General features: G+C 40.6%; 1 protein-coding gene across 4 annotated transcripts in view; it reads left to right on the top strand.

Moving 5' to 3' along the window:
• Positions 1 to 20,056, top strand: part of plekhg5b (pleckstrin homology domain containing, family G (with RhoGef domain) member 5b) — a 67,263-nt gene extending 47,207 nt beyond the window's left edge. For all 4 annotated transcript variants that reach the window (XM_067528579.1, XM_067528580.1, XM_067528582.1 and 1 more), the window contains 13 exons: positions 8,192 to 8,383; positions 9,491 to 9,664; positions 10,487 to 10,582; positions 10,797 to 10,997; positions 13,211 to 13,321; positions 13,444 to 13,593; positions 13,719 to 13,856; positions 13,954 to 14,073; positions 14,236 to 14,368; positions 14,628 to 14,743; positions 14,891 to 15,048; positions 15,566 to 16,570; positions 17,078 to 20,056. In XM_067528579.1, coding sequence (XP_067384680.1) covers positions 8,192 to 8,383; positions 9,491 to 9,664; positions 10,487 to 10,582; positions 10,797 to 10,997; positions 13,211 to 13,321; positions 13,444 to 13,593; positions 13,719 to 13,856; positions 13,954 to 14,073; positions 14,236 to 14,368; positions 14,628 to 14,743; positions 14,891 to 15,048; positions 15,566 to 16,570; positions 17,078 to 17,087 — 2,604 coding nt within the window. In that variant the 3' untranslated portion in view covers positions 17,088 to 20,056. The remainder of the gene's footprint in view (positions 1 to 8,191; positions 8,384 to 9,490; positions 9,665 to 10,486; positions 10,583 to 10,796; positions 10,998 to 13,210; positions 13,322 to 13,443; positions 13,594 to 13,718; positions 13,857 to 13,953; positions 14,074 to 14,235; positions 14,369 to 14,627; positions 14,744 to 14,890; positions 15,049 to 15,565; positions 16,571 to 17,077) is intronic.
• The last annotated feature ends 4,715 nt before the right edge of the window (positions 20,057 to 24,771 follow it).

Here is a 24,771-nt window from a genome sequence, read left to right as displayed (position 1 = left end):
AACTTCAGTCTTTTACAGGCTCAGCATCAGAAACACTGATCCTTGTTGGGATCTAGCCCATATTTTATTAACGCTATTAGGAGGACAGTGTCTCTTCTTGGACATGTAAGCATTGAGTGGAGCCATGAGTTTCTATGGCAACATTAAATGTGCATACCAGCTTTTTATGGAATCAAGGGATTTGCTCAAAGAAAAGTAGGTATTCGACTAGTGACAGGATTAATAGCTTGGCATTACGATGACTTATTTAAGAAAAGCAGCCAAATTCTTTTCTTTTCTGTAGAGACAGTCTTTTGTTGGAATTGGGACTTTAAAATGTATTGTTGCATGCATGTTACATTTTATAGTCTCTGGCAGAACTGCGATAGGCTGCAGAGACCTTTGATGATCGGGATTGATTATTTTACGACGGGGAGCCTCAGCCAAGCTCTCTGATTGGTCAAAAAGTCATTCCTACCCTGCTGATAGTTCCCATAAAGCGTCGCCACCCGTCTGTGCCCTGTACTTATTGCAATATCAACAAATAATGCATCCTTTTACACCCTTAGAGTAGCAGCAGTGTATTAAATCACCTTTGATACACACTGACCTAAGGCTGGTTTTGAGCTGCATGACTCTGCGTGAGACTTTAAACACATCCAAGAAAAAAAATATAGAAATGTGCAGTATATTTAGCTCCACTCCATCCAATTGCTCACGTTCTGCGGCAGGGGTCACCTGTCTTGTATTCAGTGTAGTAGCTGCGATTCATTTTGCCTGTTTGCTAAGTTGAAGTCATTAATTCCCAGGGTCAGGCCTCAGGAACCTTTGCTGCACAACAAATGACCTAACTTTATAGAGTTTCCACACATTGGTGTTTCTGTTCCTGTGTAACAGCAGCCTATGACAGTACAACAGTAAAGTGGCCGGCCAACCCAGCAGCTGTGCCACAGAATCAAGTTGAAAACATTAAAGCCATAAAACAGAATAAAGCCTGTTTAATTGCAGCAACATTATTTGATCCATTTTTTATTTTGTTTTTATTTAACCTTTATTTAACTAAGTTCCTGGTAGATTATACAGGAAATGTATTCTGCAAGGGAGACGTGGCCAAGATGGGCACAATAATAGACTAACACAAAATAGTTCTTACTAGTCGCTTATCAAAAAAGACAACATAAAAATAAGCAAGAACAGATCATTGTGTGTGGCGCAGTTGCTAAGTAAGAGTATTTGTCCTTTAACCCCAGGGTTTGTAGTTTGATTGTTGGACAAATATCGAAGCGTCTTGGACATGTCACTAACACTGCCGTAGCAGTGCCACCATAATGTGCATCTGTCCAACAATTTTCTATGTCAATCAATAAAATGCAGTATTATATTTGGAAAAAATAAAGAGTCAGGAAACAGACAACTAGAATCTTAAATCTAGCCAAAGAAACCAAACAAATCCTGAAAATATAGGTTAAATTAATCATTTATCATCAATTGTGTTTTTTCAAGCAGAAATGCTTATTATCTTTGTCTTATCTGATAGATAAAATGTTTTTCTTTTTGTACTTTGGACAGACAAATCTAGATGTTTGAATGTTAACTTAAATTCTGGTAAACAGAGGCCTTTTCCATATTTTATGACATATTATGTGCCTAACTGTTATTGAATAAGTCAAGAACATTTAAAATACATTATTTCGGCCAAACAATCAATCGAATTAAGAAAACAAATAAGCTAATTCATTTCTAAGTTTATGGAACTGATAATTCTGCCTCTGCTTTAAGAATGGAAATGTTTGTTATGTATTAGACAGGAGACAGATAGTGCATTTCCATAGTAGACAAGGGCTCAGTGCATAATCGAAAAGAAATCCCTTCAGCCTTCAGGGCTTGAAGACACATGTCTACACAATACATACACAACCATACATTTCAACAGTGACAGTAAAGGGAGGGGCAAGTCAAGGCAGTTCATTCAGTACGGGTCTGTGTGAGGAAAGACATTATTCCTCTTTTTTAAAACTGGGTCATGCATTTCTACATTTTGCGTTGAACAACTGCAGATGGCTTAGTCTCTCCACCCCTCAGGTTTCGTCAGCCGGACTGACACATCCAACAGGCCCCTCTTCTCTCACTATCTGACCCCCTCTGATAGTTCACAATGGAGGCGAGTGCCAGGGAACACAGAGCCACTTTGAATGACAATATATCAGCAGCAGTCACATGGGTCTTCATTTTTCTGTTTGATTTGTGTTGCACAACACTCAGTAAAGTTACACAGTCAATTCAAAAACGGAAAAGTTGCTTTGCAGTGTGCATGGAGTTTAATTTCACCCCTGACATCAGTACTAATTTATAAAACAATGTATTTACATGAGTTTATAACAGATGTCCAATTAGGTTTGTTGGCCCCAACTGAATCCTTAAAAGCTGGAAAATGACTCAATGACCATGTCCAATTCCAGTCTATTACACACAAATATATATGTGATACATTTATATAACAGCTCTATTCTTCTTAATGTTATACGCCTTCAATTGCCAAAGCTACTGTTTAGTAAATACAGCATTATATCTTTAAAACAATCTGTCTATAGGAGATCAGTACAATATATTTTATGCACATTTTGACTTACAAAAACTACTAAATACTTAAATTTGTGTTACAAAAGTTAAGTTTACACTATAGCAAGATTACTATAGAAGATAACTCCCTTCCCTTTACTGAATTCAGCTGGTCTAGTGTGTGTGTGTGTGTGTGTGTGTGCACGTGCATGTGTGTGTAAGAAAGAGACAGACAATGTCTCGTAGCACACTTTCTAATTGAAGCTGTTCTATCGGTCTCTACTCCACATATGGCAGGGGAGGAGTTATAAGCTGAGTAGACTAAAGGGGCAGGTTTGTGCTGGGAAGACAAGAAAAACGTCCCGATGCGTAAAGGTGGAGATTACTGCAGCTGAATTATTGTTATTTGTGTGACTGATGGCAATAAACAGTGTCTGCAGGATCAGTTGTGCTCACAGAGAAAGTAACTGGCATGCTTCACTGTAGTCTGCCCTTTAGTTTGGATTGTGATTTCCTGGAAATGGATTCTTCCTGACTGTTGGAAGTATCTCTGTGCTTTTTTGATTTGCTAAACCTTTTGCTGTTTTTTTTATTTTTTTGGTTGGGTTTTTTTTTCTCTCTCTGTGGAAAATGGTTCGTTTTGGCCATCTTTCATCCTGGCGTAGCTGGGACCTGTTGCATGTAGACTCAGAGGTTGCTGAGCCACCTTCCCCTGATATGAGACCAACACCAACTGACTCTCAGGTGAGAGCTGACACATCTGTGTGCATCGCTAGAACTTATGGTACAGTGTTGAAATAAAATGTCTTTGTACATCTGTTGGCATTACCAGGAATGTCTTTGTGAAATGCTCTTTTTAATTACTTTTTACATTTTTTATAATGAAAATTTGCTCATTTATTTCATTTAATAAGCTCTGGCTTCTGAAGATTGTGTGTATATATAAATATATAAACACAGGAAAATGAAATTCCAAAATGAAAATTCAGTCTTCTTTAAAACTGTTTCAACACAAAACTTGAAAATGAAGCCATGGCAGGACTGTTGGCTAATAAACTGGTAACTGAATGATTTTTGCCTCATTTAAAGTCATCACCTTGGCAATATTGTAAAGCCACTTTTTTCACCGTAGTCCATAATGGAGAACATGATTATCGGTTATGTAAGGGACAGGTATAAAAAGCTCATCAGGACTTGATGATTGAAACTAAAATGGATTATGCAGCATGTGTTGACCACTAGGAGTTTCTTTTACTTTCTGTTTCCTGGTTATACACGTGTGTGTGTGTGTGTGTGTGTGTGTGTGTGTGTGTGCGCGCATATCCAGGCTTTTAAAGAATGTTAGTGTCACGCTGTTCTCCCATCGTTAATCAACCCACCTGATCAAGGGGACCTGCTATCAGTAACAAAGGCAGAGGGGATCACCTTCTTTTGTCACCACTTCAATGATACAATCCCGTCCTATTTCAAGATTTTTTTTTTTTCCTTTCCAGGACAAGGTTAATAACACAAACCATGGGATAAGATAAGGCTGTGAGTGGACACAATGTTTGATATCATTAACCTGACCCCCACCCCCACCCCCATTTCAACCTACTGCACGAGCTGCAGTTCCCGGAGCAAGTAGCTTTGAAACAAAGACATCTTTCTGCCCTCTGTCTAGACTGACAGGTTTACACATGAGATAAAGGCAAACCTTATAAACCTTATTTGTTAGGCAGACATGACTCACGTGGCTTAGTGTTCACTGCCTAGGCTTAATATTTTTAATTATGATTTACTCTAGAATTATAAGGTGCTAAGATTAGTCTAATGATGTAGGCTGATATGCAACGCATTAAAACAAAGCAAGGTGCTATGCTGGTGTAAAACCCATTGTGTTCAGTTAAAAGTTGTGCTTAAAAGTTGTTATTCCACAAAACCAAGTGGTTCAGTACATTTGTAATAGGGGTTGTACATCTCTAGAAAGTTATGTCTCAAAGTCGATCAACAGCAATCAACACTTTTCCGCACATTGATTTGGCATGAGTTTTTTCGGCTCCCATTTTTTTATCGGGACCGGCACCTAGGTGGCCCTTGGTGGCTGGGCAGGGCTGCTCCTGGTGGCGTGGGATTCAACCCTGCGGACATCTGCATCCCAACCCAAAGCTCTACCACTGATCCAGCAGGCCCCACTGTTGTGACAGTCAGTAAAAAGTAAAGAGCAGAAATGTGGGACAGCACACTTCCCTCGTTCAAATGAAGGCCCCTTAGATTTTCCACATAAAGTCAAGTTCTATGAAAACACAGCCCAAAGTACTAACAATTATTACATTATAACACATATTCAGTGTATAACAATGTAAATCAGGACATTAAAAAAAGCTGGAAATGAATAACCTTTTTTTTTTTTCAGCTTGCGAAACTTTGCAGACTGTTATTCCTGAAAGTGGTGGCGTGTGCTTGTTTGTGGTTATCTGCTCGCCATAAGCACTCTATTAAATGTGGTGAAACAAGCAAGTAAACAAAGGGAATTTCCCGTTGGGCCATTATCGGGGCATTTCTTTCCTTGTTTTGACCAAGTAGCATGGCATTGTTCAAAGGTCACCAGGCAAAACAGCGATTAAAGATAAGAAAAAAGAATAGTGGTCTAGCTGCCACATAAGAATAAAGAATGAAGCGCCCCATCCGTTTACAGCCACCATGAAATTTTGAGCTGCCATGTATGTTAAACCAGGGAATTCCTGTAATCGCCCTGACTCCTCCTCCAGATATTTAGATCAGCCTGCTTCTTCTTTTTTTTTTTTTTTGAGGCCTGGCCCTGCCTCCTTTTTCCTGCCGAACACAATGAGACAGGATCCTCCTAGTTGCTATGACTTCAAACCAGTGTCTGTATGAAATGCAAGAAGACTGGGTGCCTCAATTACAGGGTCTCACCACTGACTCTTTAGACAGCAGGACAGGACACAGATACGTCCTAGTTCAAAGAGAAGAAAGGGTCAAGCTCAGCAGGACGTGGCAGCCAGACAAGCTTGCTCGGTGACCAACCCAGACCCTGTCACCTGGAACCAGGACCCTTCAAGACCGAATGAAGTTAAGCGCAAGTCTCTCGGTGGGAAAAGGTGGCAGTGTCCCAACTGCTGTTTAGCCTCTTGGACTGACTCCGAACGACAAGGACAGTGTGGATGTGCTTGTTTCACAGTGGAGAGAGAGGGGACACTAGAAGTTGACAGAGAGCAGCAGCTGGCTCCAGAATGGGCTGCTATCCATGAATCCAACTGAAGGATTAGGATGGTTTTTGTTACTTTTGACATGCCTCTGGCTTCAATGGTGAGCACTGCTGATGTGGTGGTAAACTCTTGGTGGCTTCACTCCATTTAGTGTCTAGAATTTCAACTTCCTGGCAGATTCAAACCTGAATCTGAACTGCAGTGCATTTAGTTTTAAGGTTGCCAGTCATTTTCTTCATTTGTGATCTTTGTCTTAGATTAGCTTTTTTGCATTTATCATCACAGTTTTGAATTCAAAAAGCCTGCGCTGACATACTCACCTATGTCGAACGAATCATACACACAGACTTCACTAGGTTTCCGTGCTGTCAGTAGCACAGGCTCCAGACTTGGACCCTGTTTGTCCACGGAGACTGAACACTTCCTGAAACCTGTGTCTTTTTTCCAGCTGGCCCAGATTTTTTAAATTAATTAATTTATCTTATCCAGCGAGTTCAGGGTCGCCACAGCAGATCATTTCGTCGCATGCCGATTTGGCACAGTTTTTTGTGCCGCAGCCCAATTTCTACCAGGCTCGGGACCGGTATTGCGCGTATCATACACACAGACCGGTATTGCACGGCTGGAGATTGGGGTGGGCTGTTGGCGTTTAGGGGTCTTGCCCAGGGACAGTTGAACATGTGGTTGGGAAAAGCGCGGGGGGGGGGGGGGGGGGGGCAAACCTCCGACCCCCTGGGTCAGTAGGCGGCCAATGCCACCCCACCAGCTTGCCCAAATATTCCTACTAAAGAATTTCCTAAATTAGTCCAAACCAGTTTCCTTTGACTACCGTTTCCCCCGCTCCCTCTTGCTGTCTGGTTTTTGTTTCACAGTCAGTGTGTATTTGCAGTTAAGTCACTCTCCTCATTGGTAATCATTTATAAAAGATAAAAGCACTAAGAGCTCTTTGAAAACCTGTAGGACCACCCCTCAACTCAGATTTACTATCTTGTTTTGCCACTTGTGTGCCTTTTACTCTAGTTAAGTGGTTCCACAGATGTCTGACATGTTTTGTTTTGGAGATGCAGAGCAATTGGAGCTCATCTGGCTACATAAACATGAAAAAGTTTGATATGTGTTTATCAGTAGTATTCCTCAAAATTGTCATGCAGTACGTTTTTATATGCACAACTGTCCTATTACTTTATTTACTAAAAGTGTTTGTAGTGTATAGTGTAAGACATTTTCTGCCCACCCTCTATAACTCATATGATGATAAACAAAAATCTATAACATGTTGATATGCTCATTATCTGCCTAGTTAATACAATTTGCTGACAGAAGTTATTTAAGCTTAATAAGCAACAGCACTAGCTTTGCACACACTCTTTGCTCTAGGATCGCTGTCACATCACAGATTCATCACAGGCTGTTCACAGGTGTAGAAGGGCTTTTGTAGATTCTGCGAAGAGAGTGGATACCCAAACCAAAACCGATGGGAACTGTCAGGTAACGATGTTCAGGCCGGGTTCACGCAGGAATTTAGACCGTATGTTTGGGTAGGGTTTGATCACAACCCGTAGACTGAAATTCATCGGAAGCTGTCTAACGTTGGATCACATTGGTTGAGTCTGAGTTGTGCTTAGCATTAGTACATTAGACATTTTAAACGAACACACTTACAGAACCGTTTGTGGTCGAGTTGCATTGTAGATAATATATGGAAAAGACTATTGCTGGTTCTGCTGCATCCATTGTGTCTCTGGAGAAGTGGGTTGTTTTTATTGAATTGTGATGGGGGGAGGTTAATGAGTGAAAGAATGTCATTGGAATGGCAACAGAAACAGTGTCAGTTTCCTGGAATGTAAGCTCCTTGTCACTGTGTTTGAGTAAAGAGGTGGGGGTTTCACACCAGCTCCCCAAGCAGCAGATTCCTCAGCACTGACACTAAACTCAAAAACAACTGCTTCCTCAGATATTGAGGTGGCCCCTGTTTGTTTACTTGGCTGCGGCTCGTAAAGTGGACAGAGATTGCATGGGTGAGGGTGCATGGCCGGGCCTGCTGACAGGGTAACAATGAAGGGGGAACAATGGCCAGACTCGGCCCTCTGTTCTTATGGAACAACCTCTGGCTTGCTCCTTGTGATGTAATGAGTATTCACAGCGAGGAAGTGGCAGTCCTTCCCTCTCCTGTTTGTGTCTAACTATTAGGACAGCTTTAAGCATTCTGCTGATGTCATCCCTTACAAAGAATTCCCCTCTGACTTCCTGTTTATCCTGTCCTTGTATATTTCTCTTGGTCCGTAATTGTCTCACTCCATCCGTCTAACTGGAAACTTTTGTATTTCCTGTTGAGATGACAAAATCACTTGTACCAGCCTGTCTTCTTTCATTTTCTGTTATGTCTCCTGTCATCGTTTCTTTTACACTGTGTAAAATTTACCCTGTGTCCCTCTGCCTTGTAGGGTCAGGCGCGGCGGAGGAAGAACATGACAGAGTTCCTGGGGGAGACTAATATTCCAACCCAGGATGTTCTGGGACAGATGGGTGGCTCTCTGCCCAGCGTTGGGGTCGGATCTGAACGATGGAAAAACCGTGCTGCCAGCCGCTTCAGCGGCTTCTTTAGCTCCAACGCTGGAGCGGGGCCCTTCGGCAAGGTAACACACTGATCAGGCAGGAGGTGATCATACAAAAGTGTGTGTAAGTTCGAGCACGGCGGTGCGTTTTTCTCATAGCAAAAAAAAAAAAAAAATGTAAAAGCTTCAGGGGGCGTGGTTTGTTGCCCAGACGTGTCTCAGATTAAAAAAACATTAAAAAAACAAACACAACAGTAGCAAGAAACCAGTGGGAGGAGGTCGGAAGGCCATATCCCCCGAGTCCTGGTGAGCTAATTTCCCTTCAGAGTGTCCTGACTTGTTGGCTCACACACTTTCCTCCCAGCAGCTTCGGAAATTAGTCAGTAGAAGGAAAAAGTTTATGTGCGTTTACAAATAAAGCACAAATGGTTAAAGACTTGTGGAACTGCACCAATTTGCTTTCTTGCCTAATTGAGAAGATGGATTACACTTTCAGGTCAACAGCTAAGTGTGAAAAAACAGGAATAAAACGGCTTGCTTGGTAACAAAGCATCCCTCCTCGCTCACTAAAGATCTCTAATTAACGAGGAGGAAAATCCCAAAGTGTCAGTCCTTTCCTCTAATTGTGTAGCTAAGGTTTTCAACAATAGTAATCAGCTTTTATTGTAATGAGGCAAACACCCACTCACACATGCTCCCATTGTTACTTCCCTCCTGAGGTCACATGTGGCACCGTAGCAGATGTCAGATAGAGACAGTATCTGTCAGTCATCTGTCCACACTAGGCTCATCTGTTTCACCTTGTTCCTTCCCTTTAACCCCTCTAGGGCCAGAAATCTTTCACTGGGACCTGCATCTCTTTCCCCTTCTATACTATATGGTTAAATGACTTCCAGTGTCTCCTGATTTTAAATTATCCTGTATTGTTAAAACGGTCTCAGGGCACAGAGCTAATTTTCATAACTATATGACCTGCCAGCTTGAACAAGGACCTGAATAGCAGCTACTGTTCAATTCAAGGAATTACGGTTGCCAGCAAAGAAAGGATTTATATGCTAATGTGTGGACTCGTCTTTACTTACAGTTTAAATTTAATAAACTGTTAGACAAAGGGCACAAATGAAAGCTTACTTTCACATCTCTCACCAGTTATAGGCTTGTTTTTTTACCTGCCCTTCTGTTTTACAGGAGGTGGACCGTCTGGAGCAGCTTCAGAGCAAGCTCCACTCTTACGCAGCTTTTGGGTTGCCCAAAGTGCCACGGCAGCTCTCTTTCCACCAGGACTCCTGGGAGGAGGAGGAGGAGGAGGTGACCAACCTTGCCTTGGAGGACACCTGGCAGACACTACTGGACAGCTCAGGGGTAGTTAGACATTATTACAGTCAAACACTCATGCTTTTAGTCTAATCTAGTGTTTACACAAACTGAACTAACCCAAATAAATAAGTGACTCCTACTCGCTTATCATTTCTCTTTGCTACGTTTGCATGATGCCTGTTTTCCCAGAATGATGCTTACAAAGCACTTAACTGTTGTGCAACTGTCACAACCCCTACGTTCCTGTGCAGTTGCTGGCTTCCACTTAATGTGTACGTAATTGTCCAGTAATCAGGACGGTCATGTAAATTACAGGAACATGTCAGAACTTTGCCAGCAAGCTATTCAAATTTGTAAGCATATCTTTTAATAAAAGTATTTATGATAAGACTGGCATTGGATGTAATAACTGTAAACCTATCTTTAGTCTAAAAAGATAATCGTTTTTCATCACAGTGTTACAAGTTGCTTTATAAAAACTGAAATAAAATACATAAAATAAAAGATAATGCAAGAAAATTAGTGTTACTTTTAAATTAGTGTTGCTTTTTGTTGCTATAACAAGAATAGTGTGTTAGCACAGTAGGAGAGCACTGAATAGGAATGCATCAGGTTGTATGACTTCTGTTAAGACTTTCAATAACTGCAATCATTTGATAAATGTTATTATATAATAAAGTTAATTTGTAGTGTACAAGTTTTTAATTCCTGACAGAAGAGGATTGACTATTAGAAGTTGACAAATTAGTCCACCAGATATAGGTTCAGGTGCTATAGACTTATATGTAACACATGAGGAATACTATATAAGTAATACTGTATATTTATTTAAATGATGTGTGTGTCTATTTGTGTGTATACGTGCAGACATTGACAACGCGACAGTCCAATCAGCAGGAGGCAATATGGGAGCTGCTGCACACAGAGGCTACCTACATAAAAAAACTCAGTGTCATCACTGATGTAAGTGCAAACTGGTCTGCTGACACAAACACAGATAGCAGACTGATACAGATCTGTCTGTTGTGTCAGATGAAGTGCTGTCTGTACTGTGATGCACAGACAAAACATGAACCTGTTTCTGAGGTTTATAAAAGACTCAGATGTCTTCAGTCTCTTTTATTCCGAAGCTTTGTCCCCTATAGAAGCTCATATTCTTTTGCATCAACCTTTCCAGCTGTTCCTGTGTGGGCTCCTGAACCTACAGGAGAGTGGCCTGCTAACAGATGTGGAGCCCACCAAGCTGTTCAGTAACATCCAGGAGATTGTTCGCCTCCACACATCCCTCTGGAACCAGGTCATGCTACCGGTCCTGGATAAGGCCAGACAGGCCCGGGCTCTGCTCGACCCCACTGACCTCCACCAGGGCTTCATGACGGTTAGTTGTCGCTAGACATTTAAATAATAAACTATATATTCAGACTCACACTGACATCACCAAAAAGTTTATCATGAAAGGTTATCACAGCCCTGTCAGCAGCCCCACACTGAGATCCAAAATGCAGATGACTTTCTGTCCTTGTTAGTCAGCTATTCCGACTCAGGTAACAACATCCTTTAAACAGTCATCCACCAATCCCCTAGTTGCTAGTTCAATCCCAGGCTCCTCCGGTCACATGTCCAAGTGTCCTTGAGTTGCGCCCGGTGAGCATTGGCCAGCTGCATAGCAGCTTCCCCATCTGTGTGTGTGTGTGCGCGCGTGTGTGAGTGTGAATGGGTGAATAAGAAGCAGTGGTAAAGGGTTTTGAGTACAAATAGGTAGAAAAGCCCTATATATATAGATATAGAGATATCTATATCTATATATATAGATAGATAGATAGATAGATAGATAGATAGATAGATAGATAGATAGATAGATAGAGATATAGAGATAGAGATATATAGATATATATAAGTGAAGAAAATTTACCATTTAAACACCTGACTGATTGATAAAAAGGTTATGCAGTGAACAGTATACTGTCTTATTAGTTACAACCCCAATTCCAAAAATGTAAACTCAAATAAAAACAGAATGCAATTATTTTCAAATCTCATCAACCCACATTTTATTCACAATAGAACATGCATTTATAGAACATATAGAACATAAACATACATTTTACTATTTCATGGAAAATATTAGCTCATTTTGAATTTGATAGCAGCAACACATCTCAACAGAGTTTTCATTTAACAACTGTCTGTAAACATCTGGGAGGCGAGGGGAGCAGTTGATAGTTTTAGGAGAGGAGTGTTCCTTCGTGAAAGAGATGTCTGGATGGGAGCATATGTTGCTCTAAAACCTCTATGCACTTTTCAGCATCGATGGTGCTTTTCCAGATGTGCAAGCTGCCCACAGCATAGGCACTAATGCAGCCCCATACCGTCAAAGATGCAGCCTGTTAGACTGTCTGCTGATAACAAGCAGGATGGTCCCTGTCCTCTTTAGTCCACAGAACAGGGCGTCCTTGGATTCTAAAAAGAATTTCAAATTTTGATTAATCTGACCACTTAATCAAACCTATTTTCCATTTTGCCACGGACCATTTAAAATGAGCTTTGGCCAGAGAACAGGCCACGTTTTCTGAATCATGTTCATATGGCTTCTTCTTTGCATGATACAGCTTTAACTTACATTTGTGTATTGCATGGATTGCAGTGGATTGCTCCTTTTATACCCAGTCATGTTACTGACCTGTTGCCAATTAACTTAATTAGTTGTCAAATTATCCTCCATTTGTTTTTGATTTGTGGCAATTATTATTCCCGCCGTTTGTTGCCCCTGACCCAACATTTTTGAGATGTGTTGGTGCCATCAAATTCACAATAAGCTAATATTTCCCATGATATGGTAAAATGTATCAACATGTTTCAACATGTTTCTCTTCTGTTGTGAATATAATATGGGTTGATGAGATTTGCAAAATATTGCATTCTGTGTTTATTTTCTTTTTACACATCCTCACAACTTTTTTGGAATTAGGGTCGTATTCTTTACACAGAGCTGTTTTTATAGCAAAGGCCCGTTGTAGCCAGCTGAAAACTGCTCAGTGTGCTAGTGATAGCACAGGAAAACTGAAAATGTAGTGAGTTAAATAGAAATGAGTTGTCCCTTAGTTTGATATTTTGAGAATGGACTCATACACCTGTACAGAATATCAACTTTAATAATATCAAGTCTGAGATGTTATTATGAAAATAGTTTTTGCAGAGTATGTCTGCACAGTCACATACTGAGCCCAACTACAAAGCAAAAATATCTGATTGTAGTTGAATTTGTTTGCGTATAATTGTTTACATATTATGTTTTCTATATTATATAATGTATATTATATATACATGTGTGTGTATTATATATCTATATCTATACATTATATTTTGAAAGTGCCAATAATGTTGGCAATTAAAAGAACTTTAACGTTAATTTAACTGTGTACACATATTAAAATGTATCCAAAAGCCAAAGTTATGTACACAACAGTAGAAAAATGACAGCGTAGATATTATACAACCTTAATATAGTGTTGGCCACGGACTGAGGCTGAGGTTTTTCCTCATGTCCGTGTAGTAATATCTCTGAATGATGACTTTGCGCTGTGTGTTCAGTTTGGCTCCAGGTTCCAGCCCTACATTCGTTACTGCATGGAGGAGGAGAGCTGCATGGAGTACATGCGCACACTTCTCAGGGACAACGAGCTCTTCAGGACCTACATCACGGTCAGTTCTCCCTTCTCCCTCCCTGAGCTTTAGAGTACACCCTGTACTCTAACACCCCTCGTTAGGTTATTTCTAACGACTTTGACTCATATTATTTCCTGTCTTTGTTTGTCTCAATTTAGTGGGCAGAGACCCATAAACAGTGCAACCGTCTGAAACTGACTGACATGTTGGCAAAGCCTCACCAGAGACTGACCAAGTATCCACTCCTACTGAAGAGCATTCTCAAGAAAACAGATGAGCCATCAGCCCGCGACTCTGTCAGCAGCATGGTAAAGATGATGGCAGATCCATACAATATGCAGCTTTTGGAGCTGACACTGAAACATCAATATCTTTTGTAGCCACTTCTGTAAGAACTAAATATAAAGGTACTGGCGTGCTTTTCTTTTTCAAGGTTGCTACAGTAGAGGGATTCATCAATAGCGTTGACTCTCAGATGCGACAGCGTCAGGACCAACAGAAGCTGACCACCATTTCTGCTCGTATAGATTCATACGAGCCTGTAGAGGGCAGCAGTGAGGAAGTGGAGAAGGTGAGGAGGATTTATGGGCCTTCACAGTTCTTGAAAAAGCTTCAGTTTCCGAGAAACCTTGGGCTTCATGCTTTGTTTTTTGTTTTTCCCCTTTCAGATTCTCAAGGAGTACAACCACTTCGACCTTATGACTCCCATGAGGGGAATATCGCCGGAGGAAACTCGACAGCTGCATTTAGAGGGAGCACTGAGGATGAAAGAGGGCAAAGACTGTAGGGTACGACTGACTCATGTGATACACTCTTTACGTTTGTGCTCAACCTCTAAACCTGGTTTCTCGTGTTGGATTTACAGTCACCTTAGATTTTACACAAAAGGGTTATGCTCTAAAAACACTACATGTGTTACTGTTGTTGAAATGACTTCATGTCTCCTACAGATGGATGTCTACTGTTTCCTGTTCACTGATCTGTTGCTAATTACTAAGCCGGTGAAAAGACTGGAAAAAGTCAAAATCGTCCGACAGCCTCTGCTTATTCACAATGTCGTCTGTAAGGAGCTCAAAGACCCCGGTGAGTGCTTAGATGAGTAGCAAGGAGAATATTAATGAAAATAATAATCACATGATCCTTTTCTTATCAAAAAATATATGTAGTTTGCTATATGACAATATAATAAGCTAGAATCAGCAAATACGTAAGAATCTACCTAAAGATTTTATAACTAATTGTTTCAGCTCAAGCTGTCTAAATAATTATAAGCTTAAACAGAGATGAACTGTGTTTGACTTTTTCTTGAGCTGAGTCTGACATCAGTGCTTTGTCTCTGTAGGCTCTTTCGTCCTCATCTACCTCAATGAGTTCAAAAGCACAGTGGCAGCCTTCACTTTCCAAGCCAATAGCGCCACCCAGGGGCGAAGCTGGATTGATGCTATCTGCAATGTCCAGGTTGGAGAGCCACTTCACATAAAACCAGATTTTTAACGCACATGATCGGGAGATTTGATGAGAGAATAACTTCATTTATAAGGTTTATGCTGAAAACCAGCTGCTGTGGTTTTTACTTAATGTGTGATGTGACGAATTATTCTGCAGAACCAGCTCCAGAAACTTCGCTCTGAGGAGGTTGTCAGGCAGCAGAACAGTCTGAAGACCTGTACAGAGGGCGGGGAAGAGGAGGAGGAGGAAGATGAGAGCAGCAACTCTACTACAAGTTCCCCTTGTCTGAGACACAAAGACCAGCAGAACTTGAGGTATTACAGCTCATAACTCCGATAATGACTTAAAAAGTGAAACCACACTCACTTGATTTTAGTTCAAAATGTATTCTAATGGTTCACTTGAATAACTGGGGGTTTTTTTTCTGTAGTACTACAGCTAGCAATTAGCTTAGCATAAAACTGGAAACTGCTAGTGAAGATTTTTTGGATATGGGCAGGATTATTCATGTTCTGTTATTCACACTTTAGTAGTGAGAATTAGTTCACCTTTGGGCAGAGCCGGACTCGCTGTTTCCCCTGCATTAAGGCTTTATGCTAAGCTAAGTAAAATGCTCTAAGCTCTAGTTTAATGGACAGATATGATATTATCTTATCTAACTCCCTGCATAAATGTGTGTTTCTTTTGGAAAATTTCTTGAAAATGACATACGATTGCAACCCCAGTTTAGTAGAGTGTGCTTTCTTGTCAACTTTTCATTTTTGTTAAGTTTTTAACCTAAATTATCAAGTTATGAACTATGAAACTAACCGACCAAACTTCTCTTGTCAGTCAATCTGATGGTTCCACGGAGACCCTGTCAGTGATGGAAGTTGATGAGCTAGGAGAACACCAAGAGCCTCCTGGCCCTAACATGAATTTTGTGGAAACCACTAAAAAGCACTCTGATTTGGCTCCCCGGAGTGAAAGCAGTGGAATCGACCCTCAGTGTCGATCTCTTTCCATGGACAGTGCCTATGGTACCCTCTCCCCTGAATACCTCCTAAGAGAACTTCAGCCACAGCCTTGTCAAAGTGAAGGAGAGGAGACAGAGGAGGAAGAAGAAGACAGGGGGGACCTGGAGGTGGAACAGGAAGAGGCAGAAGCAGAGATGGCGAAAGAAGAAGAAGAAGAAGAGGTGAATGAAGATGCGGTAGGGGAGGAAGAGGAAGAAGAGGAGGAAGAGGAGAACGCCTCATTGGGGTCCCAGGTGTCAGTACTCCAGTCTTCTAAACCTCGCCGACGGCCCCATGTTCAGTCACGACTCCCCTGCCTCCAGAGGCTGTCCACTCTGACCTTATCCCGTTCTGAGGACAACCTCCTTCAGCGCTTTCACGGCAAAACCTCAGTAACCCTCACACATTCACGCAGCTCTGTGGAGCAGGACCAGTCACAGTGTCGAAACGTAGACACATCACCATTGGCACACAGTAAGAGCCTCTCTGAGCTGGGCCCAAACTGCATTGAGCTGCCCTCCAGTGACCTCAACCAGTCTGATGAATGCTTGAGCGCGAGCATGCCATCGGACCAACTCTGCGCCAACCTGAGAAGGGCGGAGGCCAGGCACAGCCACATGGTGCCCCCAGGACAATGTCAATCCCATAGCAGCGGCTCAGATGGGGAAATGGCTCCTTGTGCCTCTGTAGATAGCACAAATGAGTCGCTGGCTGCGAGTCATTCAGGTGAAGTGTCACCAAAAAAGAGAAAATCTCCAGCCCAGCAGCACAAGAAGCTGACACTAGCTCAGCTATACAGGATTCGCACCACTCTTGTCCTCAATTCCACACTCACTGCATCGTAAGTCATTACTCCTGTAATAATTTATGTTTTTGCTAAATTAAAGGAACAATTTGAAGTATTGAGATTAAAGTCGAAACAGTATCACTAATTGGTCCACAGGCCAGTTAGTTTAGCTTAACGAGATGGTTGCGTCTGAGGTTCATTAGATTTAATTCCAGCATCTCTTATGCTCAATGCTCGAGCTTGTGTTTGTTTAATCGAGGAATCCAGCAGCTCACAGCCAAGAAATACTCCAGCAAAAAGAACAAAAGAACAATTTGATGATTTTAAATTAGTTTGTGGTAATTATTGAGGTGTAGAGGTGCTGGTTGGTAATATGTAAAAAACCTTAGTTATCTAGTTATGTGCTAAGCAAGCTAGCATCTTGTTAAAGCTAATGTTTACATTAGGCTTGTGTTATGCAGCTTTACATATTTTGTGTTTTTAATTTGAAAGAAATTTTACAAAATTTTGTTCCATATCTTTTGTTTTATTTACTGAGAAATCCTTTTTTGTCTTTTGCAGGGAGGTTTAACCACTTTTCCAAATCGCTGATCAGTGGCATGTGGACGTGGAGGAGCAACAGGTTTTGTGTGGATGGACTGTATTTCTTGAGACACAGATGCACTCTCACTCTCTTGATGCCCTCCCTTCCCGTTGCGTATTGGACAATGACTTAATATTTTTTACATTTTAACAATAACAATCCTTTTTGTGTTGTTTTTTGCTGTTGCGTTGGTTTCTGAACTTTGCTAGTTGAAGGGAGCGGCAGAGAGACATTAACCGCTTGCACTTTGCAATGAAAGTAGCATTATGGGGGCTGGAACCTTAAGATAGACAAGTGTGCAGGGGGTGGACGTGCTGCCCCTGCAAAAGAGAGGAGGACATCCAGACGGAGGTCTCCAAAACTTATCACTGCACTCTGCGCTGGAGTGGAGGTGGAGCTGAATAGTGCGTGTTCTCCGTCAAGAAGGAGAGTTTTTGAAAATGCCCTCAGTACCTGGCAATGCTCTCAACACCTAAGACGAGAGATGTCCTCCTGATATTTGTACTACTCCAGATTTGCTTCAGCAAAAAAACTGAAAATTGCACAGTTTGTTAGGTAGAAGAATCACTTCAAGGAGTGAATTTACAGTCACACAATAAAATGGAATACATTGTTTGCTGTTGTTTGTGTACGGATATGTGTGTGTGTGTGTGTGTGTGTGTGTGTGTGTGTGTGTGTGTGTGTGTGTGAGTGAATGTGGCTGTGTGCAAATGATATATACACCCCTTGAATCTTGACTGAACCAAAACAGTTTAGCATCTCCTGTGAATACGCTAGAACAGCCAAAGAGAAATAGCCATTAGACTCCCAAAGGAAAAAGTTCCAGTACAACCAATTATTAAAGAGCTACATTTCCAGAGCGACAAACTTCTTTGTTACTGTTGTTAATCTCTTGGTTGAATTAAAGCCATTTGGCATTTATCAAACGTAAGAAGTTGATTTTGTAAAACAATGACTGAATGTGGTTGACTAAAGCTGTTTTAAGAACTTTGCATGCACTATGTTTGCTACGTTAATAGCTTGAGTGTGCACTTAAGTGTTTATTAAAAACACCTCCACAAGTGTACAACAAGATCGGGGTTATAGGAAAAAGACCACACACACACACAAAAAAAAAAAAAAAAGATTCTACACCTGCCTGTGTTGGAGCACATTTGTCTGAAATATTTCATTTGTTGTGTTTCTGGATGTTCTCTAATGAATGAATCTGCAGCGGTGGATTTTTCCAGGAGATAAAAATAGAGTTTACACTGATGTTCAGTTTGTCACATCAGTGATTTAACCTTGTTTTAAACTTTGCCCAAACCAAATAGGTTAACTCTGTTCACTGTTTTTTTTGTTGTTGTTGTTGTTGTTGTTTGTTTGTTTGTGTTATATTTATTATGCCTGCTATGTTTATATAAAAGATATTGTTTTTATTGTTTGCCTCTATGATTTGTAATTTTTTGTTGTTGATGTAGTCTTAATTTTTTTTCCTCGCGAAGCATGAATGTGCTATGTTCCAAAATCATGTGTTTCCTCTTTCAGGAATGACTTTAAAGTGTCTTACAGAATAAAAAAAAAAAAAAACGCTAAAATACTTTACAATCCCTGCTTTAATGATTTAATCCGTAGTAATGGAGTGATTTGGAGGAGAAAGGTTGAATGTGACGTCACGGTTAAACAACATTAACCACCAATGCTGCTCTCATCTCTCATGTTTTTAAGGTTCTGTGACCCCTGTGTTACAGTAACTCACTGCTTTTAAATACGTACCTGTTGCAAATAATTGAGTGTAGAAGGCCAGTTATCAGCAAAACCTGCACTGGAAAAAGTGGATGGGGAAGAAAAATTGATATCATAGTTACCAGTTACCAGTTTTAGCTAAAGCAACATTGTGCACATTGTTTCCAAATTTTATTTAGTTTCTAAACATCTCTTAAAGTGGACGGGTGCTGATTGATTAGTAAGTTTCGGAGTATTTTATAATTCCCCAAAATACAAAAAATTATTGCAATTACTAAGTGAAATAATTTTTCATGCTATTTGCTACGACTTTAGTATTTGTTCAAAAAGCAAAATGTACATAAAACTCCAAAAGTAACAAAATCGGGTGGCAGAATTAAGCCTCCAAAGCTCCTTGACTGTTGCTTATTACTGGAGCATTACTGCATAATGCATAATATTAGCTGTGTACTTATAAACATATAGCTTTATTATAATCAAGTTTAATGTATTAATTCAAAATGTAAACAACTTGTAAAACAGGAGAATGGTTGAACTTAGTTTGATTTAAAATATGTAATTAATCCCCGAAGGCAGTGGTTTCCAACCCTGGACCTGAAGGACCCTAATTGTTTTCGATTGGGCAACTTCAGCGGTGACTGTGGTGCAGGAAGGTTGAGCGGTTGTCCACCAATCTCACAGTTGTTGGTTCAATCCCCGGTCACATGTCAAAGTGTCCTTGAGCAAGACACTGCATAGCAGCTCCCCCATCTGTGTGTGTGTGTGTGATTGTGAGTGTGAATGGGTGAGTAAGAAGCAGTGTAAAGTGCTTTGAGTGGCAATAAGTAGGAAAGTGCTATATAAGTGCAGAACATTTACCATTTATTGAAAAGTTTCAGTTTTGTCCTTGAACCATCACTATCCAACTAGTGCCCTAACCTGCTGATTACATGGATTGGGTCAATCCGAATGTGGAAGATCCCAGTTTGCTTTGTCTTCTCTCCCCCCACCCTAATCTCAAGATGAAACCTTTCAGCGTTTGATTGACTGAACACACCTGATGCAGGTAATCAGTGGAATGGCACTAGTTGGGTTGGGATAGTGCAAATTCAGGCAGTTTAATAAATGTACACTCAAAACCTATTGGAGCAGAAGTATTAAAGTACCTTTAAAAGAAGAAGAAGAGGAGTATGAAGAGAGGAAGAGTGATAGTTGTAAGAAAATGTATTAATAAACACATGTCTGAATATCTCCTTATGATTGCAATTGAGTTTATTATAAACTATTTATTAAATGTGTATATGCTGCTCATAAGTGCTAAATCGGGTAATTTAGTGCAGCAGCACTCATCTCATGCGGTTTGTTTCTGGGAACTCATTCAGGTCACACATCGAGTACAGCTGTCTGTCTGGTCCAGCTGTCTGCTTCTGGTTCCCATAATGTTCAGATGAGTCAAATCTGAGCCATCTCAGCAGCCGAGCCTGAAAGCACACGTGTGACAGCAGAGCAGAGAGCCCAGGAGCCCAGCGTAACCTCATGGCCAAGGTGTATTTACAGGTAATTATATCAGCTAATCGGTGGATTACAGCATGTTACATCCACACAAACCCCTAAGCTGCAGAGAAAAAGACAGTGTGCTCCTGTGGGATTTTTGATTTAATCTGGTCCCAGGAAGCAGCGGCCCCTCCCGTTCTCACATCTGTCCCGTCTGGATTTACGGTTGTAATCCCTGATTTTAAAACAATTTTATGATGCTTCGCTGCTGATCAACTGGACTTTAATTATTAAAATGCAGCTTTCCATTTTAGCAATGAAGTAATTACACGTTACGTTCTATTAGCCTCAGCTAAGTCAGTGATGAGGCTGTAGCTCCATGCTGGCTCCATCCTGTGTGGGACTGTCAAGTATGTGATGACATACACAAAGTTATATGATATGGTACAAAGATTTGATCCCTCTTTGCTCTTCCCCCCCCCAAATTATAAAAAAAAAGTGCACTTAAACCAGTTTTTTGTTTGTTTGTTTGTGAATATGGTTTATATTTTTTTTAAATGCTTTTTAATGTGGAAAAAAAGCCTTTTTACACACACTGTGCTCTGGGCTAACGGAAGGGTTAACATCACTTGCTGTGGCAGATGTCAAACACCATGCTGTAAAAAATGTCCGATTAACACAAAGGGGCACTTTGGCAAATCCTGATTATAGGAGCACTTTCATTTATTAAACTCTGCCAATCCCCTGTACTCTTGAGCAGGGATTAAAACCAGGTAGACACCATTGTCTATCGAAACAATCCCTCTTTAAGCTCTGGCTTTTTCCTGGTGCCCTGGACGGGCCCGCCTGTAATCTCAGTATGAGCTTATAGGTCACTACTACCACTGCACATTCCCCCCCTCATCCACATCATCCCCCTTTGGAGGGACTAGGTTATTGGATTTGGGACATGTTTTACAGGGGCAGAAAAAAAAAAAGAACAGCAAACTAAAGCATGTTTACAAGTGCCGTGCTGTTAAAAGGCCCACGGACGAGTGGCAGCCATATGGAATGGATGACCCTGTGAACAGCTGCGCTCGATCGGTACCACGCACTGCCGTTAGGCTGGTGGCTGTGACCTTCACATCCTGCACAAGAACATCTGGCCCTATTCTGCTCTCAGGGACCCCTGGAAACACTATTTCACAGAAACGTAGCTGCAGACAAGTCCACCGTTTATGTGTGGCGGACAAAATCAGGGCTCTGTTCACTCAACTACATGTTCAGATGACAAAATACTGTAAATCCATCCATTAAACTGTTACAGCAATTGACATGTTCATATGATCTTTATAGGAAGAAAATCAACACAAAAATACAAAAGAGTGTTTATGGATTACTGGTTAAACAGTGTTGAATTAAGAAACTGACATGACCATGAGGTTTGATTTACATTTGTAGGTTATTATATATTAAGATACTGTACTTTTTTCCCGCATTTTATAATAAAATGTTTTGCTTTTATCTTCACTGCACTTTTCTTAATTAAAGAATAAACATAGAAACATAGAAAGCCTATATATTGTTATGGGATGTTAAACCCAATCTTTTTCGCTTTGATGTTTCACATGTCTTGTTACAATTTTGGCTAAAGACAGAGTTGACCTCTAAACATCCGGCAGGGGCTTATTAGATTCTCAAAGGGATACATTAGCAATAGTTCACAAAAAAACAAGCACTTCAGAAAAGTTGAAGAAAATGATACAGACTTCAACAGAAAGTGACTTATCAGATTTACAGTATGTTGTGACTTTTTGTAGGAACCTGACACTTATGCTGGGACCAGTGGAAAAAACCCCACCTAGCTGAATCCCACACAATTTCTCTTCACCATCAGTATTAACAATCCACTGTGACTTCTAAGGTTCTAAGGTTGTCAACTGCTCCTCCAGATGACATCACCTAAACTGAAAAACTCCTCCAGATTCAGTTTTCCGGCTACAGATATTTTAAGACAAAGAAGGGACAATTAAGACAACTTAATAAATGTACTCACAAAGTAGGAAGTAAAAAAATGTGAAGTTGCCCTTTAAATGAACACTTTGTTTGAATTGGTAAATTTTAGTACACACATAACCTAATAAATAAAGTGCATTGTTTTCCCCATAATGGGATGTGTGTGTGTGTGTGTGTGTGTGTGTGTGTGTGTGTGTGTGTGTGTGTGTGTGTGTGTGTGTGTGTGTGTGTGTGTGTGTGAAATGCAAATAAACACAGAATGCAATGATTTGCAAATCTCATCAACCCATATTTTATTCACCATAGAACATAAACAACATATCAGTTGTTGAAACTGAGAAATTTTAACATTTCATGTAAAATATTAGCCCATTTTGAATTTGATGGCAGCAACACATCTCAAAAAAGTTGGAACAGGGCCAACAAAAGGCTGGAAAAGTAATTGCTGCATATCAAAAATGAATGGAGGATCATTTGACAAGTAAAGTAAGACTGAAGGTCAAACCTGGATGCACACGAGCTTCAGGCAGGATTCTCTACTGGACATCACTGCATGGGCTAAAGAAAATCGCTGACTAAGTTTACAGACAGTTCCTTCCATGTGCAATCCACAAGTGTAAGTTAAAGGTGAATCAAGCAAAGAAGAAGCCCATATGAATACGATCCACAAACATCGGCGTGTTCTCTGGTCTGAGGCCAAATGCAAAACGTCTGTGGTCAGATGAATCAAAATTTCTTTCAAAAAATTCTTTTTGAAAACCATGGACGCCGTGTCCTGCAGACTAAAGAGGAGAGGGACCATCCAGCTTGTTCTCAGGGCCTGAGTTAGTGCCTATGGCGTGGGAGGCTTACACATGTGGAAAGGCATCATCCATGCTGAAAAGTAGATAGAGGTTTTAAAAAACAGTAAGTAAAATAATCACAATAATAATCTTGTGTAAATCTCCAGTCTGTTTTGATTTCTTGGTACAATAAATCATGACTGGTCTACCTTTGTTCATCATTACATTATTTCTAGCAACACCATCCCGGCAGCAGTAGTAAAGTGATGAAGGTTGTTTCCAGCTGCTCTTTGACATAAATTCTTTCCACAAAGATGTGACATATGCCAGAGGATCAAATGTCTTTATCCTTGTAAAAGTTGTGTTGTTTTCTAAATTGAAAGAGCATAAGGTCCCACTTTCACCGACAATGTAAACTCCTCACCTCAATAATTGTATCAGCTGATAAGAAGCTTACTGTAATTACAATATTGTCTTCGTGGGGCAGCAGCCTGAAACATGAAATACAAATCACTCATTCCTAAATTAAATGGAAGCTGTAGTAGAGGAGGACAGAGGGATTAACATGTAAGTCCGGCACATTTAATATTTACAATGCAATCACACAATTAATCTGACAGTGTGTTTAGTGTCTAATACCTGAACGCACGGGCCCCTTCATCGTTATCAGGGGGTGGGAGAAGCAGGATTGGTGGTGGTGAAGTGCGAAGGGGAGGGTCATGGGGACTGTTGACAAGTTTGCAACCCATGACCCAAATCCAACCCACCAAATATCTACACATCAACCACAATCCGTTTTAAACTGCTCCAGCACCCCCCTAAGGGTCAGGAGGACCCTCTTTCACGCCCCACACTTTAGCTGTGTTCTACTACTTCAGTGGGGTTTGGGGGGACTGTTTCCAAGAGTGTTTATTTATTCATATATTTTCTCATTATTACTGTTTTGAATATTTGTTTCACCTTCTGTTCCCATCCCATTTCCCCTCCCCCCCCCCCTTCATGCCCTTTTTATTTTCTCATCCGACCCTGTTCCCAAACTTTGTGTACGCACACCTGAATACCTGCATGTTCACACTAACACCAACATCCTAGCGTAAACCTACTGTATACACACACACACACACACACACACACACACGAATGTTAACATTTCAATCAACAAATTGTAATGATTTAATCACTGGACCGGTATGAAGAGAGTATGATCCAGTCTAACGCTCTGAAATACCGTAAGGGACTAAATTGACGTGGAGTCGAGTTGTTTCTAAGGTCAAGAATAACTATCACGTTTAACATTTTTTTTAAATTTTCATTTTAAACTTAAAGTTCTTAAAACAACAATCAGCTTTCAAGTTGTGTCTCTTCATGTTTATCTCAGTGCTGATTTGCAGTTTAAAGCAAATTCACATCATCGTTCATCTTCCACTTCGCACTTCCCTTATTCCCTCTTTAGTAGTTATGCAGTACGACGCAAATATTAACTTGTAAAACATGATTTTTGCCATTTTTGACAACATCCATTTGATAGAGTCCATACTTACCCAACTAGATATAAAAAATATAAATATAACAAAGAGAACTAAAAAAAAAAAAATCTTTTGCCTAATTTCTTTTATTATCCTAACTGTGGAACAAATAACTGCTCCTTAAACTGACAGGGGGTTTGAAATACCCCCTTACTTACTCTTTATCTCTTT

Source organism: Channa argus, chromosome 13 (assembly GCF_033026475.1).
Source record: "Channa argus isolate prfri chromosome 13, Channa argus male v1.0, whole genome shotgun sequence".
NCBI classification, from domain to species: domain Eukaryota; kingdom Metazoa; phylum Chordata; class Actinopteri; order Anabantiformes; family Channidae; genus Channa; species Channa argus.
This window is presented reverse-complemented; position numbering and strand designations above follow the sequence as displayed.